Below are 18,035 nucleotides of genomic sequence, written 5' to 3'. Positions count from 1 at the left end.
TTTGTTAATTTTTAATTTTAAGCTAAAATTTATACTGTTGTATTTGAAGTTGTTTTGCATTGTTTCAATGCTGCCTTTGGTTTTTTGAGGAGGAAAAATTATTTGGAGTATGCTACGTTTACTCATGTTCAATTCAGCTGTGTAGCTATTGAATAAAAGTTTACCATTATGACTCAACTTTTTTTTTTTTTTTTACATGTTCAAGGTTTTAAAATTCTAAAAAAGAAAAAAATCATAATATCGAATCAGGACAATCATAGAATCCTTACATAATCGCAATACATATCGAATCGGCACCTAGGTATTGTGATAATATCATATTGGGAGGTCACTGCATGGTGATTCCAACCCTACCCTGAGGTATGAGGCAACACTGCTAACCACTCTGCTACCGTGCCATCGTGCCACCCCACTAGATATGCATCTTTAAATTATAAACTAATAAAACTAACATAAACTAAACTGGAATTCATATGACAATTGAAAATAATATAAAGACTAAATTTAGTTTGCAGCCACCTGGGAGTCTTTATACTCTGGTAGCAAGGAATCATATAAATGCTGGCATTTCCTCAGCCAAGCTTTATTTGATTCTGCTAGCTAGCAGAGAGTGTAGAAAAGGTGTTTACAGTATATGCAATCTTTCGTCAGATCTCCTATCTGACTATCTATGGAGGGCTAAGAGTGCCAAAATTAAATAAATAAATACACCAATAATTAATTAATTAAATGTGCCATGAATTGTTTAAAATGGGAAATATAAAGATAAATTATTACTTAAATGTGTCATGAATTATTTAAAATGGGAAATAAAAATATCGTTAATTAAATGTGCCATGAATTATTATCTACCATTAGAAATAAAATCATTATTAATTAATTACATGTGTCATTTACAATTATTTCACTATTTATTTAATTTTGGCACTTTCACCACATCATGAATTAATTTTATCTGTCAGTGTGACCCATCAAAGTCAGTAGGCGGGACAAACAATGATCTATCTGGATCTTGTGCAGCCGATTGTTTTGGTCTGAAGCTGTGTCATTTCCAACATGGCGCTACCAATCATGGACCAGGCCCAATACTGCGCATGTATTCACTTGATTCACGTGATTCAGGGCATGGATATCGTGTATCATCATTCATTGGTCACGTATTGTGAGATGGGTCATTGATGTTTATATTTATAGTTCAGCCGTCACTTTATTGTGGTATTTAAACCATATTGCTTTGCCGATTGTAATATTTGCATCTGTGTGCGCGTTGCTTTTAGTGCCGGACAGTAATCTTACACTTTCCCAATTGGTATTGCTGAATAGATGCCTTTTCTTTAGAAATCGTAATAAAATTGGGGTATATATCAATCTCGTGTACCCATATTGCTTATCAAGGGGCTGTGATATATGTACAGCATTTTCTAAAAAAAAAAAAAAAAAAAAAAGTCACTCCAAAATAATAGTTAAGAACTTTTATTTGCAGAACATAAACAATGTTTAAGTTGTGCGGTTTGGCCCAAGATAAAACAATCGGTCGTCTGTCAGAAACAAATATAATTTGCTTCATTTAGCACCACAAGACACAGCTGCCATAACTGACACGAGTGTGTGGTAATTACACTGATACAATTAAGAAAAGAAATGACTAAGGAGAAAAAAGGAGGCTTAGTTTAAGAAACTTCACAGCACATCGAACTGGGAGTAGTACATAATGGTAACATTAAATTAATGTCACCTTTGAATAAAATTGATGGCCATACCCTGTATTTTACGTTGCTCCTTCTGAAGCACATTAGGTATTAAAGGCCTATGCGAAATAAAATCTTTTAAAGTCGAAGGACTCCATCATTATCCGGTTAATTCTCTTTCCTCTCGCTGTCGACATTATCATAAAAAATCAACAGACGATGAAATGTGACGCGATGCCATAAAAATAGCACGCCTTCTTCCAGAAGTCGCAAGCGTGTGCGCATGCGTAGTAGCGGAAGTTACATTTTCGGTAGATGTAACATTTTCGGTAGTGACACCCCTACCTATATCGCTCAATTAAGGCCGTTGCGAAATTCTTCTTCTTCTTGATTATTATAGGTAGCAATGTGAAAACAAATACTGCCATCTATTGTCTCGGAGTATGTTGACGGGTCCCGTACCGATCCATTATCTGGGATCTATTTGTTTTGACTTGCTGTACAGGGTAACCAATCAGATGTTACTCTCGGTTGACGACCCGCAGTGACAGATAAAATTAATTCATGATGTGGTGAAAGTGCCAAAATTAAATAAATAGTGAAATAATTGTAAATGACACATGTAATTAATTAATAATGATTTTATTTCTAATGGTAGATAATAATTCATGGCACATTTAATTAACGATATTTTTATTTCCCATTTTAAATAATTCATGACACATTTAAATAATTTATCTTTATATTTCCCATTTTAAACAATTCATGGCACATTTAATTAATTAATTATTGGTGTATTTATTAGGGGTGCACCGATTGCAGTTTTCTGGCCGATCAACGATCACCGATCCTTAGGCAACCTTACCTGCCGATCTCGATTTTTTTTTGCCGATCTTGTTTCTTTCATAACTAAAAGACAGTTACTTCAATGTTTCCATTTTTATTGAGTAAATTGATATGAATACTCACAAAACATGAGGTAGTGTCCTCAAATATAAACAAACATATAAATGAGCATTGCTGTTTGAACTACAAAATCATATTTTTTCTTCCAGACTTTAATTTCTCTAATTTTGTAAAAAATATATATATATATAGCTGTTATGACACACTTGTCCAAAAAATAGGGAGGGAGGCAGCCTGCACTGCACCTCTCTCGGGAATGGGAGAAAAGGCTGATTTAACCCTCTGGGGCCTAGGGGTAGGAAACACACTTTCACTGACTGGGGCATGATCACACATTTCATCACACTTAATTCATGGCAAATAAATTATTTCTTATATATTTGTTTTGCCATTACACTCATCTTTATTTTAATATATATTGTAAATATGTCAGATTTTTGTTAAGTTTGAAACTTGACATCAAAGTATAGACATTGCAAAATGCAGTTTGGAACACTTGCAGAAACATTATAAAAGTACATAGTAAGCAATGCTGGCAGTTTGTTTTGATCCCAGATATCTGATCACCAAAGTCTTGGCTACATGAAGATGACTAAATGGTGTAGATGCAACATTAATTTGGATAAATAAATAAGAAAAACCTAACTCATGTAACTATTTCTGGCTCCTTTCATTGAATATGTAGCAACTTTCATGTGTATGAATGAGCCATTGTCACCTGGCCACGTCCCCAACCCCCTTTTATGGCGCTGAAGGGGATGTATCTGGATCGCGTTTCACCGTTGCGCTGTTAATCAAATTACCATGCGAATGCGATTTGAATACGCGCTAATGCGGCTATTTAGAATGTGAATAGCGATCTTCGGGTGAGAGCGGTACTACACGCCCCCGATGTAGGTAAAACAAAGTAAGATGACATGGTTTACTTTTTTGCCGATTTAACCTAATTTTTAAAACTTTAATACTTCCGACAATGGACGTTTTGAAAAGAAGACAAATTACGGATTTAGCCAGCGTTTTTTTCATGATTATACATTAAGTTTTCAGCGAGATATTTATAAACTGAAATAGACGCGAAAAGTATGCGATGTCGTCGACGACATACTCGACCCCAAAGAGTTAAAAGCATATAACTAAGATCGGTGGATCTCATGGGAATATGGTCGATTTCTGATCCCCTCAAATTAACGTGATCGAGGCCGATCGATCGGTGCGCCGATCGATCGGTGCACCCCTAGTATTTATTTATTTAATTTTGGCACTCAGCCCTCCATAACTATCTGCTACTTTCCCACTGGCCAATGAATGACCTAGGCTCACTGAATCACTGAATGGACCATACACATTGTTTCAATTTTCTAGTGGTACGCACCCTAGAGTGCAGCCACCCTATGTGGTCTCCATGCCAGCCCCTGTAGCAAAAATGATGTCACCACAGCCATGCACACCGTTGCACGTCCGCATGAAGTATGAACCAGTCCTTAGCTGTCTTTCCTCTACATGCCGCCATCTCTGAGCAGCAGACATTCACAAGCTTCACACTTGGCTACCAAAGGGCAGCTTTACATCACACAGCACTATAAAAGTACAGAGCCCCTGAACTGGAGTGCATCTGAAGGCAAGTCTCACTTCTGTACCACCATAGATATTGCATAATTTTTAATATTATACCAATCCAGGTATTACATCATTAAAGCCTGTTAAGTTATAATATTTACTTGCATTTGATTTTCAATAAGAACAAAAGAACAAACAGATAGAACAATCCATGATAAATGATTAGCTGTGACCTTGTTTGTTGTTTTTGTGGGTTGTACCTACATACATTTTAGGCTTTACTAAAAGGCCATAAAAACACTGTGCAAAGTGTTTCTTATTCACTGTTCAGTGGTAAAAATGCCAGTTACGGGACATTTAGTTCTAGCAATTAAAAGTTAATTAAAAGACTATACTGCTATGTGTAATACATAAAAATAAACTTTGTAGATATCCCTAATACTACAAACACTCCAAAACATTGCAAATCAAATGTACATAAGCCACATCTTTACCTGTGTCTCGCCTCTCAGTCGATAAGTGTCGGTCTTTCCTGAGCACCCTGTGCAGTCCAGAAAAGGTTAGTGTGCTCCCTGCTCCACTCTTGCCATCTCCCCCACTCAGAGCATTGCGACTCAGGGCAGAGAACAAGTTTGTATGCTGTGCAGGAGTGCACGCCTGCAGAGATTTTGGTCGAACCAAGGGCTCCTCTTCCTCACTGTCGGAGTCACCAGTGAGATTCAATGGCTGTCCCCCTGGGAAAGATTCTTGGTTGAACCTGGAGCTCCTAGACAAGTTAGTGCAATCAACATCAGAGCCACCATTCCTCTGCCAAAGCTCCTGGTGATAGTGGCCCCTACTTCTCCCTCCAGAGGATAAACAAGAGGAGCTCAGGCAGGAAAGAGGACTTTCCTTATGCTTATATCTTTCTGCTGCTGATGATGAGGAGGAGGAGGAGGAAGGGGAATTAACTAAGGGTGCAGTTGCTAAACTATCATTGCTGGCAGAAGCAGTGGAATCCTTGCCATACTGGTAGCACTGGCGAGACTGTGCAAATTCCCTAGCACTCGTACTATGCCTCCCCGTGCTTCCGGTGGCTCCATCTCCTATGTCTACCATGCCATCTTCACCACGCCAATCCCGATGCTTATGTCTCCGCTTATGTTTATGAAGCCAGCCACAGGAAAGTTCTGGGGGCACAGAAGAGTACAACATGGGGGACCGGCCCCCTCCCAAAAACTCCTGTCGCAGGAGCTTGTGTTTCTTCTTGTGAAATTTAGTTTGATTCAGCAGGAGGTGTGATGGGTGGTGGTGTATATATGGAGATGGAGGCGGGGGAGGGAATGATGCAGAGTGGTGGGCTTGGTGTGGAGAAGCGTGTGGATGTGGATAGAGAGCTGCTGCTGGAGAGTACCCTCTGTAATAACCCAATCCTAAAGAGGATGAGGAATAGGGAACACTATAGGAGGGGTGATAGAACCCAGCCCCAGAGAGAGGGAACCCCATCCCATGAACAAATGGTACCTCAGCCATAGCTTGACGCAGTTTTGGTGGACGACCTCGCTTCTTCTTGAGGTCAGGCTTACGGACATAGTGCAGAGTGTCACATGGGTAAGCAGGGTGTGGAGAGTAGAATCCACTGAAGTTTATTCTGAAGATGGTCGGGAGAAGATCTCTATGTACATAGTGATGAGATGGAAGACCTTTGCTGCCACTTCCTCCTCCATGACCTCCTATGCCTGTTCCTATATCTGATCCATTCTTTAGCCCTACAGATGTGCTGCGGTGAACTATCCGAATCTCACTCAGTCTCACAACTATGTCCTCGAGTTCAGCCAAGAAATCTGGATCTTGTCTGCAAGACCTAAGCTGCAGGTATTTCTTCTTGCGTTTGCGTTTCTGTCTTTTCAGTTTGTCATGCCCCTGGCAGCTATGGGCCCGTCGCTTGCACTTGTGCCTGTGTTTCTCTTTATGACCAAGGGTCAATGCTGAGGAAGGTGGGGTCAAGTGAGTCCGACAGATGTCTGGAGAATCCCCATGGCTTAAGGAGGAGAAAGCAGCTGATGGACGGTCCAGCAACACTGAAGAACAATGTTTGCGTCTTTCTCTGGGATTTCCTTCAGCCACCATCCCAACCAATGACCCTATTGCCTCAGGCATGACAAGCCCTCCTGACATTCCCTGGGATATGCTTATGCTTCCCAGTCTACCAACTCCTCCCCCTTTCTCTCCCCGGTCAGAAGTGCTGTTGTTGTCTGTTCCTATGCCACTATCGCTGGGTACAGTCTCATCACTGTGGGACTCACTGACAGGTGAAGGTGTTGCTTCCTTTAGCTCACTCAGGTGTGCTGGAGACGCAGGTAGAAGGGGTGGGGTGGGAGAGAGCTTGCGATAAAGGTGCTGTTGCCGGTAATCATGATGGTAATATCCCCGACACATGGGCTTTTTTAGAGAGGTACTGGAGGAACCCAAGCTTGATAGGAGCCGACTGGAAGAGGTTGAAGATGAGGGCAATTGGGAGAGGGAATGGCGAACATAGCTACAAGATGTGTGTGATGAGAGGTGAACTGTACCTGAGCCCACAAAGCCGATGTCACTATTGGGACTTTGCCCTCCACTGGATTGTGAGAGAGATGGTGAGGGAAACATGTCAGAGGATGGCATTTGTTGTTGAGGTTGTTGAGACTTCAATTGATGGTGCTGCAAAGGCAAAGCAGAAGTTGTGGGCAGTAGAGGTTCAGCAGGGAGAGAAGGGGCACTAACAGAGGTGTTAGTTATTACTTTTGGCTTGCGTCCTCTCCTTTTTCCCATGTATATTGTCCCCTTCTTGCTAACATTAATTTGGGAACCTAATCTCCCCCCAAAAGAAGCTGCCAGGGATGATAAGGAGTGTGTGGCTGCCGTTACAGATCCAATGACCCCTCCAGGGGACACAGTAGTGGATTCCTCCTCTGATTCAGCCCCGGGACCCAGTAGAATCTGTTTGAGGAGGCGCTTTCGTTTCATGGACCTCATCTTATTAATTTTGCCAATGATTGTTCTCATTATATGCTGCCCACTGCTCCTCCTGCATAGGGAACTCTCTGGTTCCATCCCCCGCCCCATTCCTCCTCTCTCCTCAGGATCCAGAGTTGGGGGCTGAGCCTCTTGTGGCAGGGTTGGAGGCAAGCGCTTTGGCCGCCCACGTTTTCTGGGCATCACTTTTGGAGGATTCAGGTCCACCTCTGGATGCAAAATGGGAGGATCCTGCTCCTCCTTGGACTTCAGCAGAGAGTATACTTTAGAAGAGGGCATTTTAAGTGTGTGACCAGGGCGAGGAATATCCAGTCTAGGCATTTTTGACCTTGGTCGTCCTCTCTTTCTGGGTGGACCAGTAAAGAGCTGGGAAATAGAAGTGGAAGTTCGGTTTGGATTAGGGGGCCGACCGACTGGCCTGGGTTTATGCAGCGGTTGGGAAAGGGATGTGGATGTATGCAAACATGGTGGGTCTTGATCAGCAACACTAGTCTGTGCCAACCTGTGGGTGCGATTCACAACCCGAGTCCAGCGTGGACGCCTGCCTTTTCGCTTCTTCAGGGGTTTGCAATCATGCTCTGCGGGGGAGCCAGGAAACACACTGAGGGTACCCTCTGAACACAGGGATGGGCTGCTTGTAGCAGAAGAGTTCATAGGAAAGGCCATGGGTCTTGTGGATTCAGAAATGGTTGCTCCACTAGTGTTTTTGTCCCTGTTTGGACTTCTAGGTTTGACAGGAGCTGCATTCTTTCTGTTTTCATGTCCAGGAGCTAATATCTCCCCAATGGTGCTAGAGTCATTTTTCTGAGCTCCCAAAGAAGAGGAGCGTTTGCTCAAGAGTTGTAGCTGATACTCTTTGGATCCATACCTGTCCTCTTCATCTGTTCTTCCATGACTTTCAGTTGCCTGCAAGGGACCACCTCGGGAAATGGTGCTGAATATAGGAGTACTCCCTTGCCGATATTCTGCTGCACCTTCTCCTCTCCGATCTAATGAGAATGATAACAATGACGGGACAGGGGTGTGTCCCTGTGACTTATTGCTGTTGCTACTGCTGCTCTGGCTGGTTTTTACAGCCATAACAGTGCTGTCACCATTAACACCTGCAGAACCACTATCGTCACTTCCCACCCTTCCAACTCCATTGGCTTCCATTTTCCGAGATGTTCCCGAAAACTTTTCCAAAATGCTGTCCTTGTGACGGGATAGGCGGCCAGGAGAGTGCAAGACAGGAGGTGGCAAGTGGGACTGTTGGGAGTTACTCACAGGGGAAGACTTTCCTGCTTTGATTAGTGCAGAAGGATCTAGCCATTGTGTGCCAGATGTCAGACTGTTAACAGCTGTGTTTGCAATGAGAGCAGTGGAGGAAGTGATTTTACAAACCTTAGCCTTACTGGACTTGGAGGGTGGGCAAGTGGCAATGAGCTGGGCCAGTTTTTCAGTGACGGTGGGAGTTCCTCCATTTAACACAGCTTTCTCCTTGTCCCTGTCATTCTCATGGCTCAACTGTGGTTTTATATTGGTCACTTCACTTTTAAAGTCAGGCATCTCCGAACTGGACGAGGAGGGTGCTGGAGTCAAAGAGCTCAGGTGGGTCATTTGGAGAATAGGGCTTTTCTTCCCAGGGAGGGGGGGCTCACAATCAGCAGCAGGACGGTGGAGATTCAAGGGTCTCTCTGTACAGATGTCAGACTTCATCTCAAATTTGTGGGTGAGCTTCAGGGGACCCTGTTGAGGTAAGTAAACATTATAGTTGCTGTCATGGCAACAAGTATCAAACATTAAGATGTGTCTCATCCATCTAATATGGACCTGGGCCATATTCGCCCAGTAGAGCTATTTCTTCATTATAATGAAAACAGGGGTAAAGTTTTATGTTTAATTGCCATGAATAGTCACAAATACAACTGCAAATTCCATACTGGCAGTGCGTATTTGTGCTGGAGCTCAGCTCCAGGATCTCTGGCTCAGAGCAGTCTGCACTCCACCACCTCAAATGATACACACAATATACTGTATTACCCAGTATAAAAGACAACCCCAATTATATGACGACCCTCCCCCCCCCCCAAACACGCACTTTTTGACAACTATTTTTAGAAAAAAGTTTTTATAATACCAAATCTTAGCTTTATTAAGAATAATAATTGTATTTCACTAGAACATATAGTAAGATAACCTGCAACCACAGCTTATAAAGCAACCCTAGCAAACATAGCAAAAAACAAATGTATTTGCAAAATAGCTGATGTTTCACACCAGGTTGTTACAGCGAAATAATTAAAAGAAATGCTGAAAAGAAAGAGTAATATTTTGAATTGTTTTTGGCAAAGCAACAAAGCCAATGGGAACCCAAGCAGGGCAGAAATGAACCAGAAACCCAGGCAGAAGAACAAGCAGAGGACAACGCAGAGAGGAGTATTGTTTGTGGATGCTCATGCTAATGAGAAGGACCAAAAAAAAAAAGTTTGATGTAAACAGGTTTCAATAGAAAATGCTGCATTGTTACATGTTTAAGTAATTAATAGGGCATTATCATTGTTAAAGACTAAGTTCTGTGTATGACATCATCATGGTGTTCATGCACTCTGGCACCTCATTAAGCACTGCATACTGGCACATAAAATTGAGCGTCTACCACAATGTTTTTTAACCTTGGGGTAGCCTGGAATTCAAATGGGGTCCCCTGAAATGTCTAGTAATTGATAAAAAAAAAAATTACTGATAAAAAATATTTTTTCAACTTATTATTATTCTTTTAAAAATTATGATTTAAACACCACATACAATCTTAAACATCTGTTCAGAAATATTAGAGATCGGATCGGTATTGGCGCCGATCCAGCCTATTTGTCGGATCGGGTATCGGCCATGCCTCACCGATCCATGTCCTATACTTACATATTTAGTTTTTTGCAATCTCTAAAAAGATAGCTCCTACTTCGTTTTAAATATATTTGTACAATCAATTGCACGACAGCACTTTCCCATTTTACATGTGTTTTTTGGAACATTCAAATTGAACGGGTCTGAAACGCTGCCCCTCAGTCTTTTTTGCTACTCAGTGGGTGTGAGCACAGTGACTTCCGTCTGCTGTGACGTCATGCGCATACCCGATGATCTGGGAATATTTTACGCTTTTAACAAAAACCAGTAGCACAGCGATTTGCAATCTTTGTAAAAAATAAAGTTTTGAGAGGTGGGAATAGCATTTAATGGACAATCCCACTTAACAAAGCGCACGCAACTGCGAGACAAAAAAAAGCAATGGATTTGAGAGTCGCTAACCTGGACTGTCTTGCGAACTCGCTGCAGTTTGTGATACAAGAGGGGCTGCCATCGCAACAAAGTGTAACTGAGCTGACGCAAATGGGAGAAAAATTGTCTAGTTAAAATTTTAAGCATTCGCAAATGCCTCAAAAACGCTTTAAAACAAGACGTTCAAACGAGGTGGAACAGTAGCCTACGTTATGTATGTTTGTAGTAGCCTAATTAAATATTTTTTGTCATATATCTTTTCCATCTATATTTACTAGCTTAAAATAATAATATATAAAGTATAACAAAGTAAAAAGAGCTTCTGTATCGGAATATGTATCAGTATCAGCAGTTGTGTATCAGAATCGGATCGGAACTGAAAAATTGTGGATCGGCCCATCCCTAATAAATATAAATTAGTTCAAATAAAATAATCGCGATCACCTTCAGCCTTGTAAAGACAAGCTCGCCTGACTGTACATGTGATCATGGAAAATAAAATGTGACTGTGCACTGATCTGGCTACTGTATATTTACAGCATGGTGTAACAAACATATGATCAAAAACTAATTCTAGAAGAAAAATGTCTATGGGGTCGCCAGAAATTTGTGACGTCAAAATGGGGTCACAGGCCAAAAAAGGTTGGGAACCACTGGTCTACCAAAAGATGTCTCCTGTTGTAGCTGTCAGGGGACATGAAAATAATTGTTTAAAAATGGCCTTGCTGACATGGTGAATCTTGTATCTGGGCCTCTAATAGAGAAGAGTTGCCCAGGCATTATCAAATAGGACCATACACAGATTAATATGTTAGGCAGCTGTATCTTGTTTGTATTGTATTAGCTAAGATATGATAGGAGTAGGTTAATTGGATTTTGGATTATTAAAAATTATTATTATTATTAAAAAGTATCTTTTTGCAGCAGTTTTTTTCAGTCTAAATGGACCTTTACATTATGATACATTTTGGTAACCTAAGACCATATTTATGTTAACATTGTTAAGCTAATGAAGTAAATCTATTTACATGTACTCTCAGTACTGCATCTCTTTTGAGTGGTCCCTCATCCAACTTCACGTGCAGTGATAACATGCTGACCCACTTTGCGGATAACAAACCCCTCAGTCACCTAGAGCCACTAAACTTCCTTTCAACAAAATGCTTTTGGATTATTGGAGGAAAGCTGAGCACCCAGGGAAAACCGGAAAACACCCAGAAGTAGGGCTGAACAATTTATCGATTTCAAATCAAAATCACGATTTGAAACAACGTGATAAGGAAATCGCAAAGACTGCAATTTAGGTAATGGATTTTACAGCACGTCTGACCCAGGGTTTAAAACAATTTTTCCAAATTCATGTCATCCTCCTTGTGTGACAGTCATTCTCAGCAATTAGACATGTCATGCTCCTTGCATGCTAGTCATGCTTACCAAACAGAAGTGACCCAAGGCGACTGTGTGTACGTTTATGAACAACAAACACATGAAACCCAAAGAAAAGGATACATTTGCGGTGCGAAAAATATTAATTCCACTTCTAAGCTAAAAGTGAATTACCTACTGATTTCATGGTCAGAGACTGTTTACAGAAAGACCCTAATATTTATGGAGTGATTATTATGACAGAATTCTGTGGTTGTTTAAAATAGATTTGCACACTTGCAATTTAGTTTTGTACATCCATGGAGCAAAGTTTGTGTTTACAAAAATGTTTTGCACATTTATGTTTTCAAAGTTACAGATTTGCAAACATTTACACAAATTTTCAGAAGCCACGTTACAACTACAAATTTGGATTGCACAAACAGGGAAGGAAACCCTGCATTTAGATTTATTCCTGTCCTGAAGGTGTGTCTATAGAGTAGCATATTGATAGTCAGGCAAATCCAGTCAATAATATCCCAGACAAAATCAAACTCTTTTTGACTGACTGTCATGGTCTGAGGTGCACAGATGCCACCCACTTGCTGCTCCATGTCTGGCAGTTATGGGTTTACAAAACTTTGGGTGCATGACAAAGCTGCCAGAAATTCTCAGCATTCTGAGCGCATTGAGTTCGTGCACTTGTAATCCCGATTCATAGTTGTAAGGTGGTTTCTGAAAATACAGTATGTGCAAATGTGAAGTTGCAAACCTATGACTTTGAAAAGACAAGTGTATAAAGCTTTTTTGTAAACACAAACTGCATAAGTATACAAAACTGAAATACTGGAAACCGCTTATAGTGATCAGTGAAATTGATCACTATACGCGGATGATTATAATAACCTATTTTTTTCTTCTTCTTTATGACTACAATTACTATGTAATTGACATTTGTATATTTATTACATGAATAAGACAATAAAACAGACAGCATCACTATTTATGTAATTTTATTGACGATAATACAGTACAGCTGTTTCAAATGCTTTTCAAATTGAAGTATTGTACAAATTAAATTACTGAACTGTGTATAATTCAAGTACGCTATAATACAGTACAGTACTGTACATAATATTAAATTCAATTTTATTTATACAGCGCATTTTCATAACGTTACACTGTATCAAAGCGCTTATTGAAGTTTCACTGCTGAATCTAGGTGGCTAATTTTTGGCGGTTTATCATAAACTTTTACGAGTCTATATTTGTTACTGAGAGAAAATGACTTTCCTTTTCCCATCATGTGTTCTGTGCACACAGCATTAGCCTCAGGTAGCTAGCCAGAAGCAGACAGGTTACTGTAAGCCAAAGTATGGCAATCAAATAAATTGAGAAAAAAAAGAATTACTACATACAGTATTTAATTTTTTCCATATCTTGTCATGTTTAAAAAAGACCCTAAATGAATACTGGAACTAAGTGGACTACATTGGTACCTCGGTTCTCGAGCTCACTAGAACTCGAATTTCTTGAAAGTCGAACAAACCAGTTGTACACGCCAGGAAATGAGTCATACTACAATGTAATTCTTACTTGAATGCCTTCTTCACAGACTGCACGATTAACCAAATAAAGCAGCGCAACATTACAGTAATTAACAATAAATAAACCACTAACTTACGTGTACTATTAGAGCATTTATGTCATTTATTTAAACTTTATTTTACCAGGTAAATTAACTGAAAACCACTGCTTTACGTGATATTTGGGAGAAATAGCAGATTATGCATCGGAACTGCCTGGGATACAAACGTCATGCGTGTAACTAAACTCTTCAGCCAATAAGAGCAAAGGTGTGTCGTCACGGAGGCGGTTCCAGTTTGTGCAGCCGGGTGAGAGGTTGCAATGCATCTAACCGTAATGCATTGCATCAGGATCAGAATGCGTTGCTTTAAGCCAGCACTGTAAGCAAGTCGAACGCACCCAATGACCGGACTAGGGAAACAAACTGAAACGCGGACTTAATACAGAGGACTAATGACAACAACCAGAAACAGCTGATCACATGGGGATCCCACACGAGGTTAACGAGGGGGCGTGGCACACGGAAGGAGCGGACGGTCGGAGCAGGACAGGGGTAATGTTGGGATAAGATCTTTATCGTTTTGGAAGCCATTAAGAAAAAAATGCTCTTCTTGTTTTATCCTGTTCATTTTGTGTTTAAATGCTAAAAAAAAAAAAAAAAAAAAAAAAACATTTAGGTGTAATTTCGGGGGCCGGGAACCAATTAATTGGTTTTCTATTATTTCTTATGGGAAAAATTAGATCAGAACTCGAACTTTTTAGGATTCGATCCGAAGTCCGAAACGGATTAAGTTCGAGAACCGAGGTACCACTGTACTTGATTACTATAAGCAAATTATTCAATAGTATTGGTAATGATTGTGTCCCCAGCTGGTTGATCCATAAGCAGTAGACTATAAGCGGTTTCCACTGTACAATTATATTTCTGCACGAGTACACAAAACTAAAATATAAAATGCACAAATCTCTGCACAGGTGTACAAAACTAAATTACAAGTACATAAATATATTTTACACAATCACAGAATTCTGTCATAATAATCACTCCATATAGGGGTGGGCGATATGCCGGTAGACACGACTAACCGGTAGAAATTTGTCAACTGATAGAGATTTTGGTCTATCTTCTTAATCGCGAATAAGATCACGTGACATTGCACGTTAGGTAACCACGTAATACACTTTCACTTCGACAATGGAAGAAGACGGTGCAGCGGTGAGTTTGCTTACATGTGACGAAACCAACAACGAGGAGATTGTAAAGAAAAAAGGTGCATCGTCTGTGGTGTGGAATTGGTTTGGGTATAGGAAAACAGGGCTAGACATAAGGATTTAGGAGGGCACAGCCACTTTGGCCTTGGCTATTCATATTTTTTCTAGGGCACAAGGCCATTAAGCCTGGGCACAAGGCCAAAATTACTGTAATTACCAAGTTTAGACAACCTACGCAATACGACCTTCGATTTGAGACAGAATATATATATATATATATTTATAGATATATATATAGCTTTATTTCAAAAAGCAAAATCCAACAATAAAGGAGCCGTCAATATTTTTGTATTTGTTTGCTCAGAACACCCGTATTCTTTTAGTGTACATGACGATTGACTTGACGTTCGTTTTTTGCACACTGCACGCTACCAGTCCTATATCCTCCCAGCAGAGCTTGGTACTTCTCTGAGTCAAATCTGCTCTGCCTCGGCAAATGTTTTTTTACAACACCATCTGACACTTACCTGAACAAAGTAGATAATTTGCAACATTTTGCGGCAGTAGCCGCGAGTTCAGCTTGCTTTATTTTACGTTCTCGATCTTTGCGAGGCATGGTGACAGCATAAGCAGCAGACGACAACTACACGATGATTACCGAAAAGGACACCTATCTGTTATTCGGAAACCGTCGGATGGCTTTTCCAATCAAAAATGTAACCCCCGATGATGCACCATTGTCATTGCTGTGGCTCCATAGTAGGCTGGACGATACATACCGTACTAGCCAATCATGCGACGAACACATGATCGTATTAGTCCAGAATTCATTGCGGTTCATTCAGTAGTTGGGAATTACGAGATGTGCGGGTCGACCTCGTTTCTCGTATCGAAGGTTGGGTTCGGGTTCAGTACAGATGCATCGATTGTTGACGAGGTAAAGTGGACCGTGTCGTGCGCAAGTCTTTTGTGTAATGAACGTTACTTTCGGTAAAAAGGGGGCATACGGCCAGACAAACATTAAAGGCAGGCCAATCTTGGCCGTAAGGTACTTCAATTTTGAGGAGGCGTGCGGCCAATTTTGAAAGGCACGACGGCCATTGGCCGCGGTGCCGCGGCTTATGTCTAGCCCTGGGAAAAGTGATACGAATGAGACAAACGTGATTTGCAAGGTATGCAAGAGCACTGTTTTAGCAAGCGGTGGAAACACGTCAAACCTTTTGTATCATCTCAAATCCAAGCATCCAAACGAATATGGCCAAAGTAAAAAAATGCAGCATAATACATTGCAGTAAATAGTATGGTTGTTTTTTTACTTAAAGTAATGCTGCAATTCACAGTTTAAATAAAATTACATTATATAAAAGTTTCTTTGTGTTTGAATTTTTATTTATGCATTTCCAGATACAAATTGCTACAGTATATTGTGATATATATCGTTATCGAGGTAGAAAATTGCTTCTGGTTATATCGCCCACCCCTAACTCCATAACTATTAGGGGTCCATACAGAATTTTGTTTTTTTCTTACTGTTGTTTTATTTTTATTATTATTACTGTACTTTATTTAACTTAACATAGTGACAGCTTATGTGACAGATGTTTATGTTTGATTGTTCTCTGGTAATTAAAAAAAAAAAAAAAACATTCTGGAAGCAATTCACATGTTGAAGTCATCCTTGCATTAAAATATAGATCAATTACTATTTTGATGGAATCCCATATGGTAATGCTGCGTCATATGTTCTAAATATATTATATACTGATTATTGAACTGATGCTTGACTTAAAAAAAAATCACAAATCAAATTGCAATCGCAATATCTGTCAGAAGAATTGCGATTCATTATTCAGCTCTACCCGGGAGAAAATGGATATCACCTCAGGGAATCCAGGGAGTACCCAGGGAAAACTGGCAAGCACTGGGAAGTATCTGTGAATACCTGGAAAAAGCCCAGGTAGAACCAGAGCATACCCACAAAAAATCTGAGCACCAGAGAAATACAAGGAGCAACCAGGGCAAACTCATGCAAAACATGAAGAGCTCCACTCCACACACAATGAGCAAAGGCTACTCTGTACACCCACAGCCTGGGGCAGGGCATGCACAGCCCCCCCCCCCCCCCCCCCAACCCCAACACCTGCCTGAGGTCCTTGGCAACTCCAGAGCAGGAGACACTCAATGAAGAGCTTTGGTTCCAGAGCCCACACTGTGTGTGGAGGTAAGGCCAGCTACAGTCAATACCTTTCTATCAATTATACTGGCTGAGGCGTTCCCTGGGAGGCTCAGTCACCTGGTACTCACCAGATTCAGGAATAATTCCTGGTAACTCTATTCCAGATACCATGGTGTCTCCTGGTATCTTTCATAGGGGTCTTTAATGAATCAGTAATTGTCTATGCAATTAGTAGTTTTAAAATATGTAGACATAAACTGGCAGTATCTATTCCAGAGAGCTAAATTTAAAAATAAAACACATTAAAAGTGATCTGCTTTTCATCGACTGACCACAGAAGGCTAGATATTAGGTTGCACGACACGACAGTCAGACAGAATCTGTGACAATGCATCAAGGTGCTTCTTTCAACTCACCCTTTTTCCTGGAGCCTCCCCATGGACTGGGGTTGGTGGGGTAGCAGGTGGAGCAAGAGGAGGAGGAGCAGGTGTGGCGGCAGATAGAGATGAGGAAGGAAGGGGTGGCTGGCTGGTATTTGGGCTGTAGGTGAGGTTCTGCAGAGGGCTGTATGCGTGCTTGATGCCCATTCCGACGCTGCCACCCCGCCCACCACTGACCCCGCCCCCACCTCCGCGCCCAGGACCAGGCCGCACACATGTCCTGATGGCCGGTCTGCATACATAGTTCTCCAAGATCTTGGGAGGTTTCTTTGTGCGTTTGGCTTGGAGCCCAATTTTGAGCCGGACCCCCCCTTCTGAAAGGGTGGTCTCCTTAACAGAGAACTGAGGCTGTAAGGGTTTCTGGTCGTTGGGGCCACTCCTCAATTTGCTGGCATCTGGCAGGGCTGTCCCTTTTTCCTCCTCTTGCTTCTCCACCTCCATCTTCCCACACAGCTCTCCTTCCTCTCCCACTCCTGAAGGAGCTGTAAGTGGGAGGGGGGGCACAGCTTCAGGCCCCCCCTGAGTCCTCTGATCCATCAATGATTTGAGGGAAAAACTTATAAAGGGTTTTGAAGGTTTATGCGTTCTAAGGAACACTGGGGAAGAACAAAATCAAGGCTGGGAGGCTGAAGGTGATGATCAGTGATGAAGCAGCAATCCTCCTTCACTGGAGACACATGTCTTCCAAAGGAATGGTCTTCTTTCACTGTCATTCAAACTGGAGAGATGAAAAGTATAGATCAGCCATCTTTGTGACAGAGAAACAGTCCTAGTGAATTTCGACAAGGAAACTCAGCTCCACAAACTAAGTGCCTGGATCTTGAACCAGGATTCACGCGAAGTACAGCTGTA

At 41.2% G+C, this 18,035-nt stretch overlaps 1 protein-coding gene across 7 annotated transcripts in view; it reads right to left on the bottom strand.

Moving 5' to 3' along the window:
* LOC111858202 (histone-lysine N-methyltransferase ASH1L-like) overlaps nucleotides 1-18,035 on the bottom strand; it is a 79,294-nt gene that overhangs the window by 52,162 nt on the left and 9,097 nt on the right. For all 7 annotated transcript variants that reach the window (XR_011984933.1, XM_072705607.1, XM_072705606.1 and 4 more), the window contains 2 exons: nucleotides 17,160-17,901; nucleotides 4,646-8,873 (listed from right to left, as the gene is read on the bottom strand). Coding sequence is in view for 6 of the 7 variants with exons in the window: in XM_072705607.1 (XP_072561708.1) it covers nucleotides 4,646-8,873; nucleotides 17,160-17,720 (4,789 nt within the window). In the remaining variant the exon portion in view is untranslated. The remainder of the gene's footprint in view (nucleotides 1-4,645; nucleotides 8,874-17,159; nucleotides 17,902-18,035) is intronic.

The sequence above is a fragment of the Paramormyrops kingsleyae genome, chromosome 23 (genome assembly GCF_048594095.1).
Source record: "Paramormyrops kingsleyae isolate MSU_618 chromosome 23, PKINGS_0.4, whole genome shotgun sequence".
Lineage (NCBI taxonomy): Eukaryota > Metazoa > Chordata > Actinopteri > Osteoglossiformes > Mormyridae > Paramormyrops > Paramormyrops kingsleyae.
The sequence above is the reverse complement of the archived record's forward strand: the minus strand, read 5'-3'. Positions and strand labels throughout refer to the sequence as shown.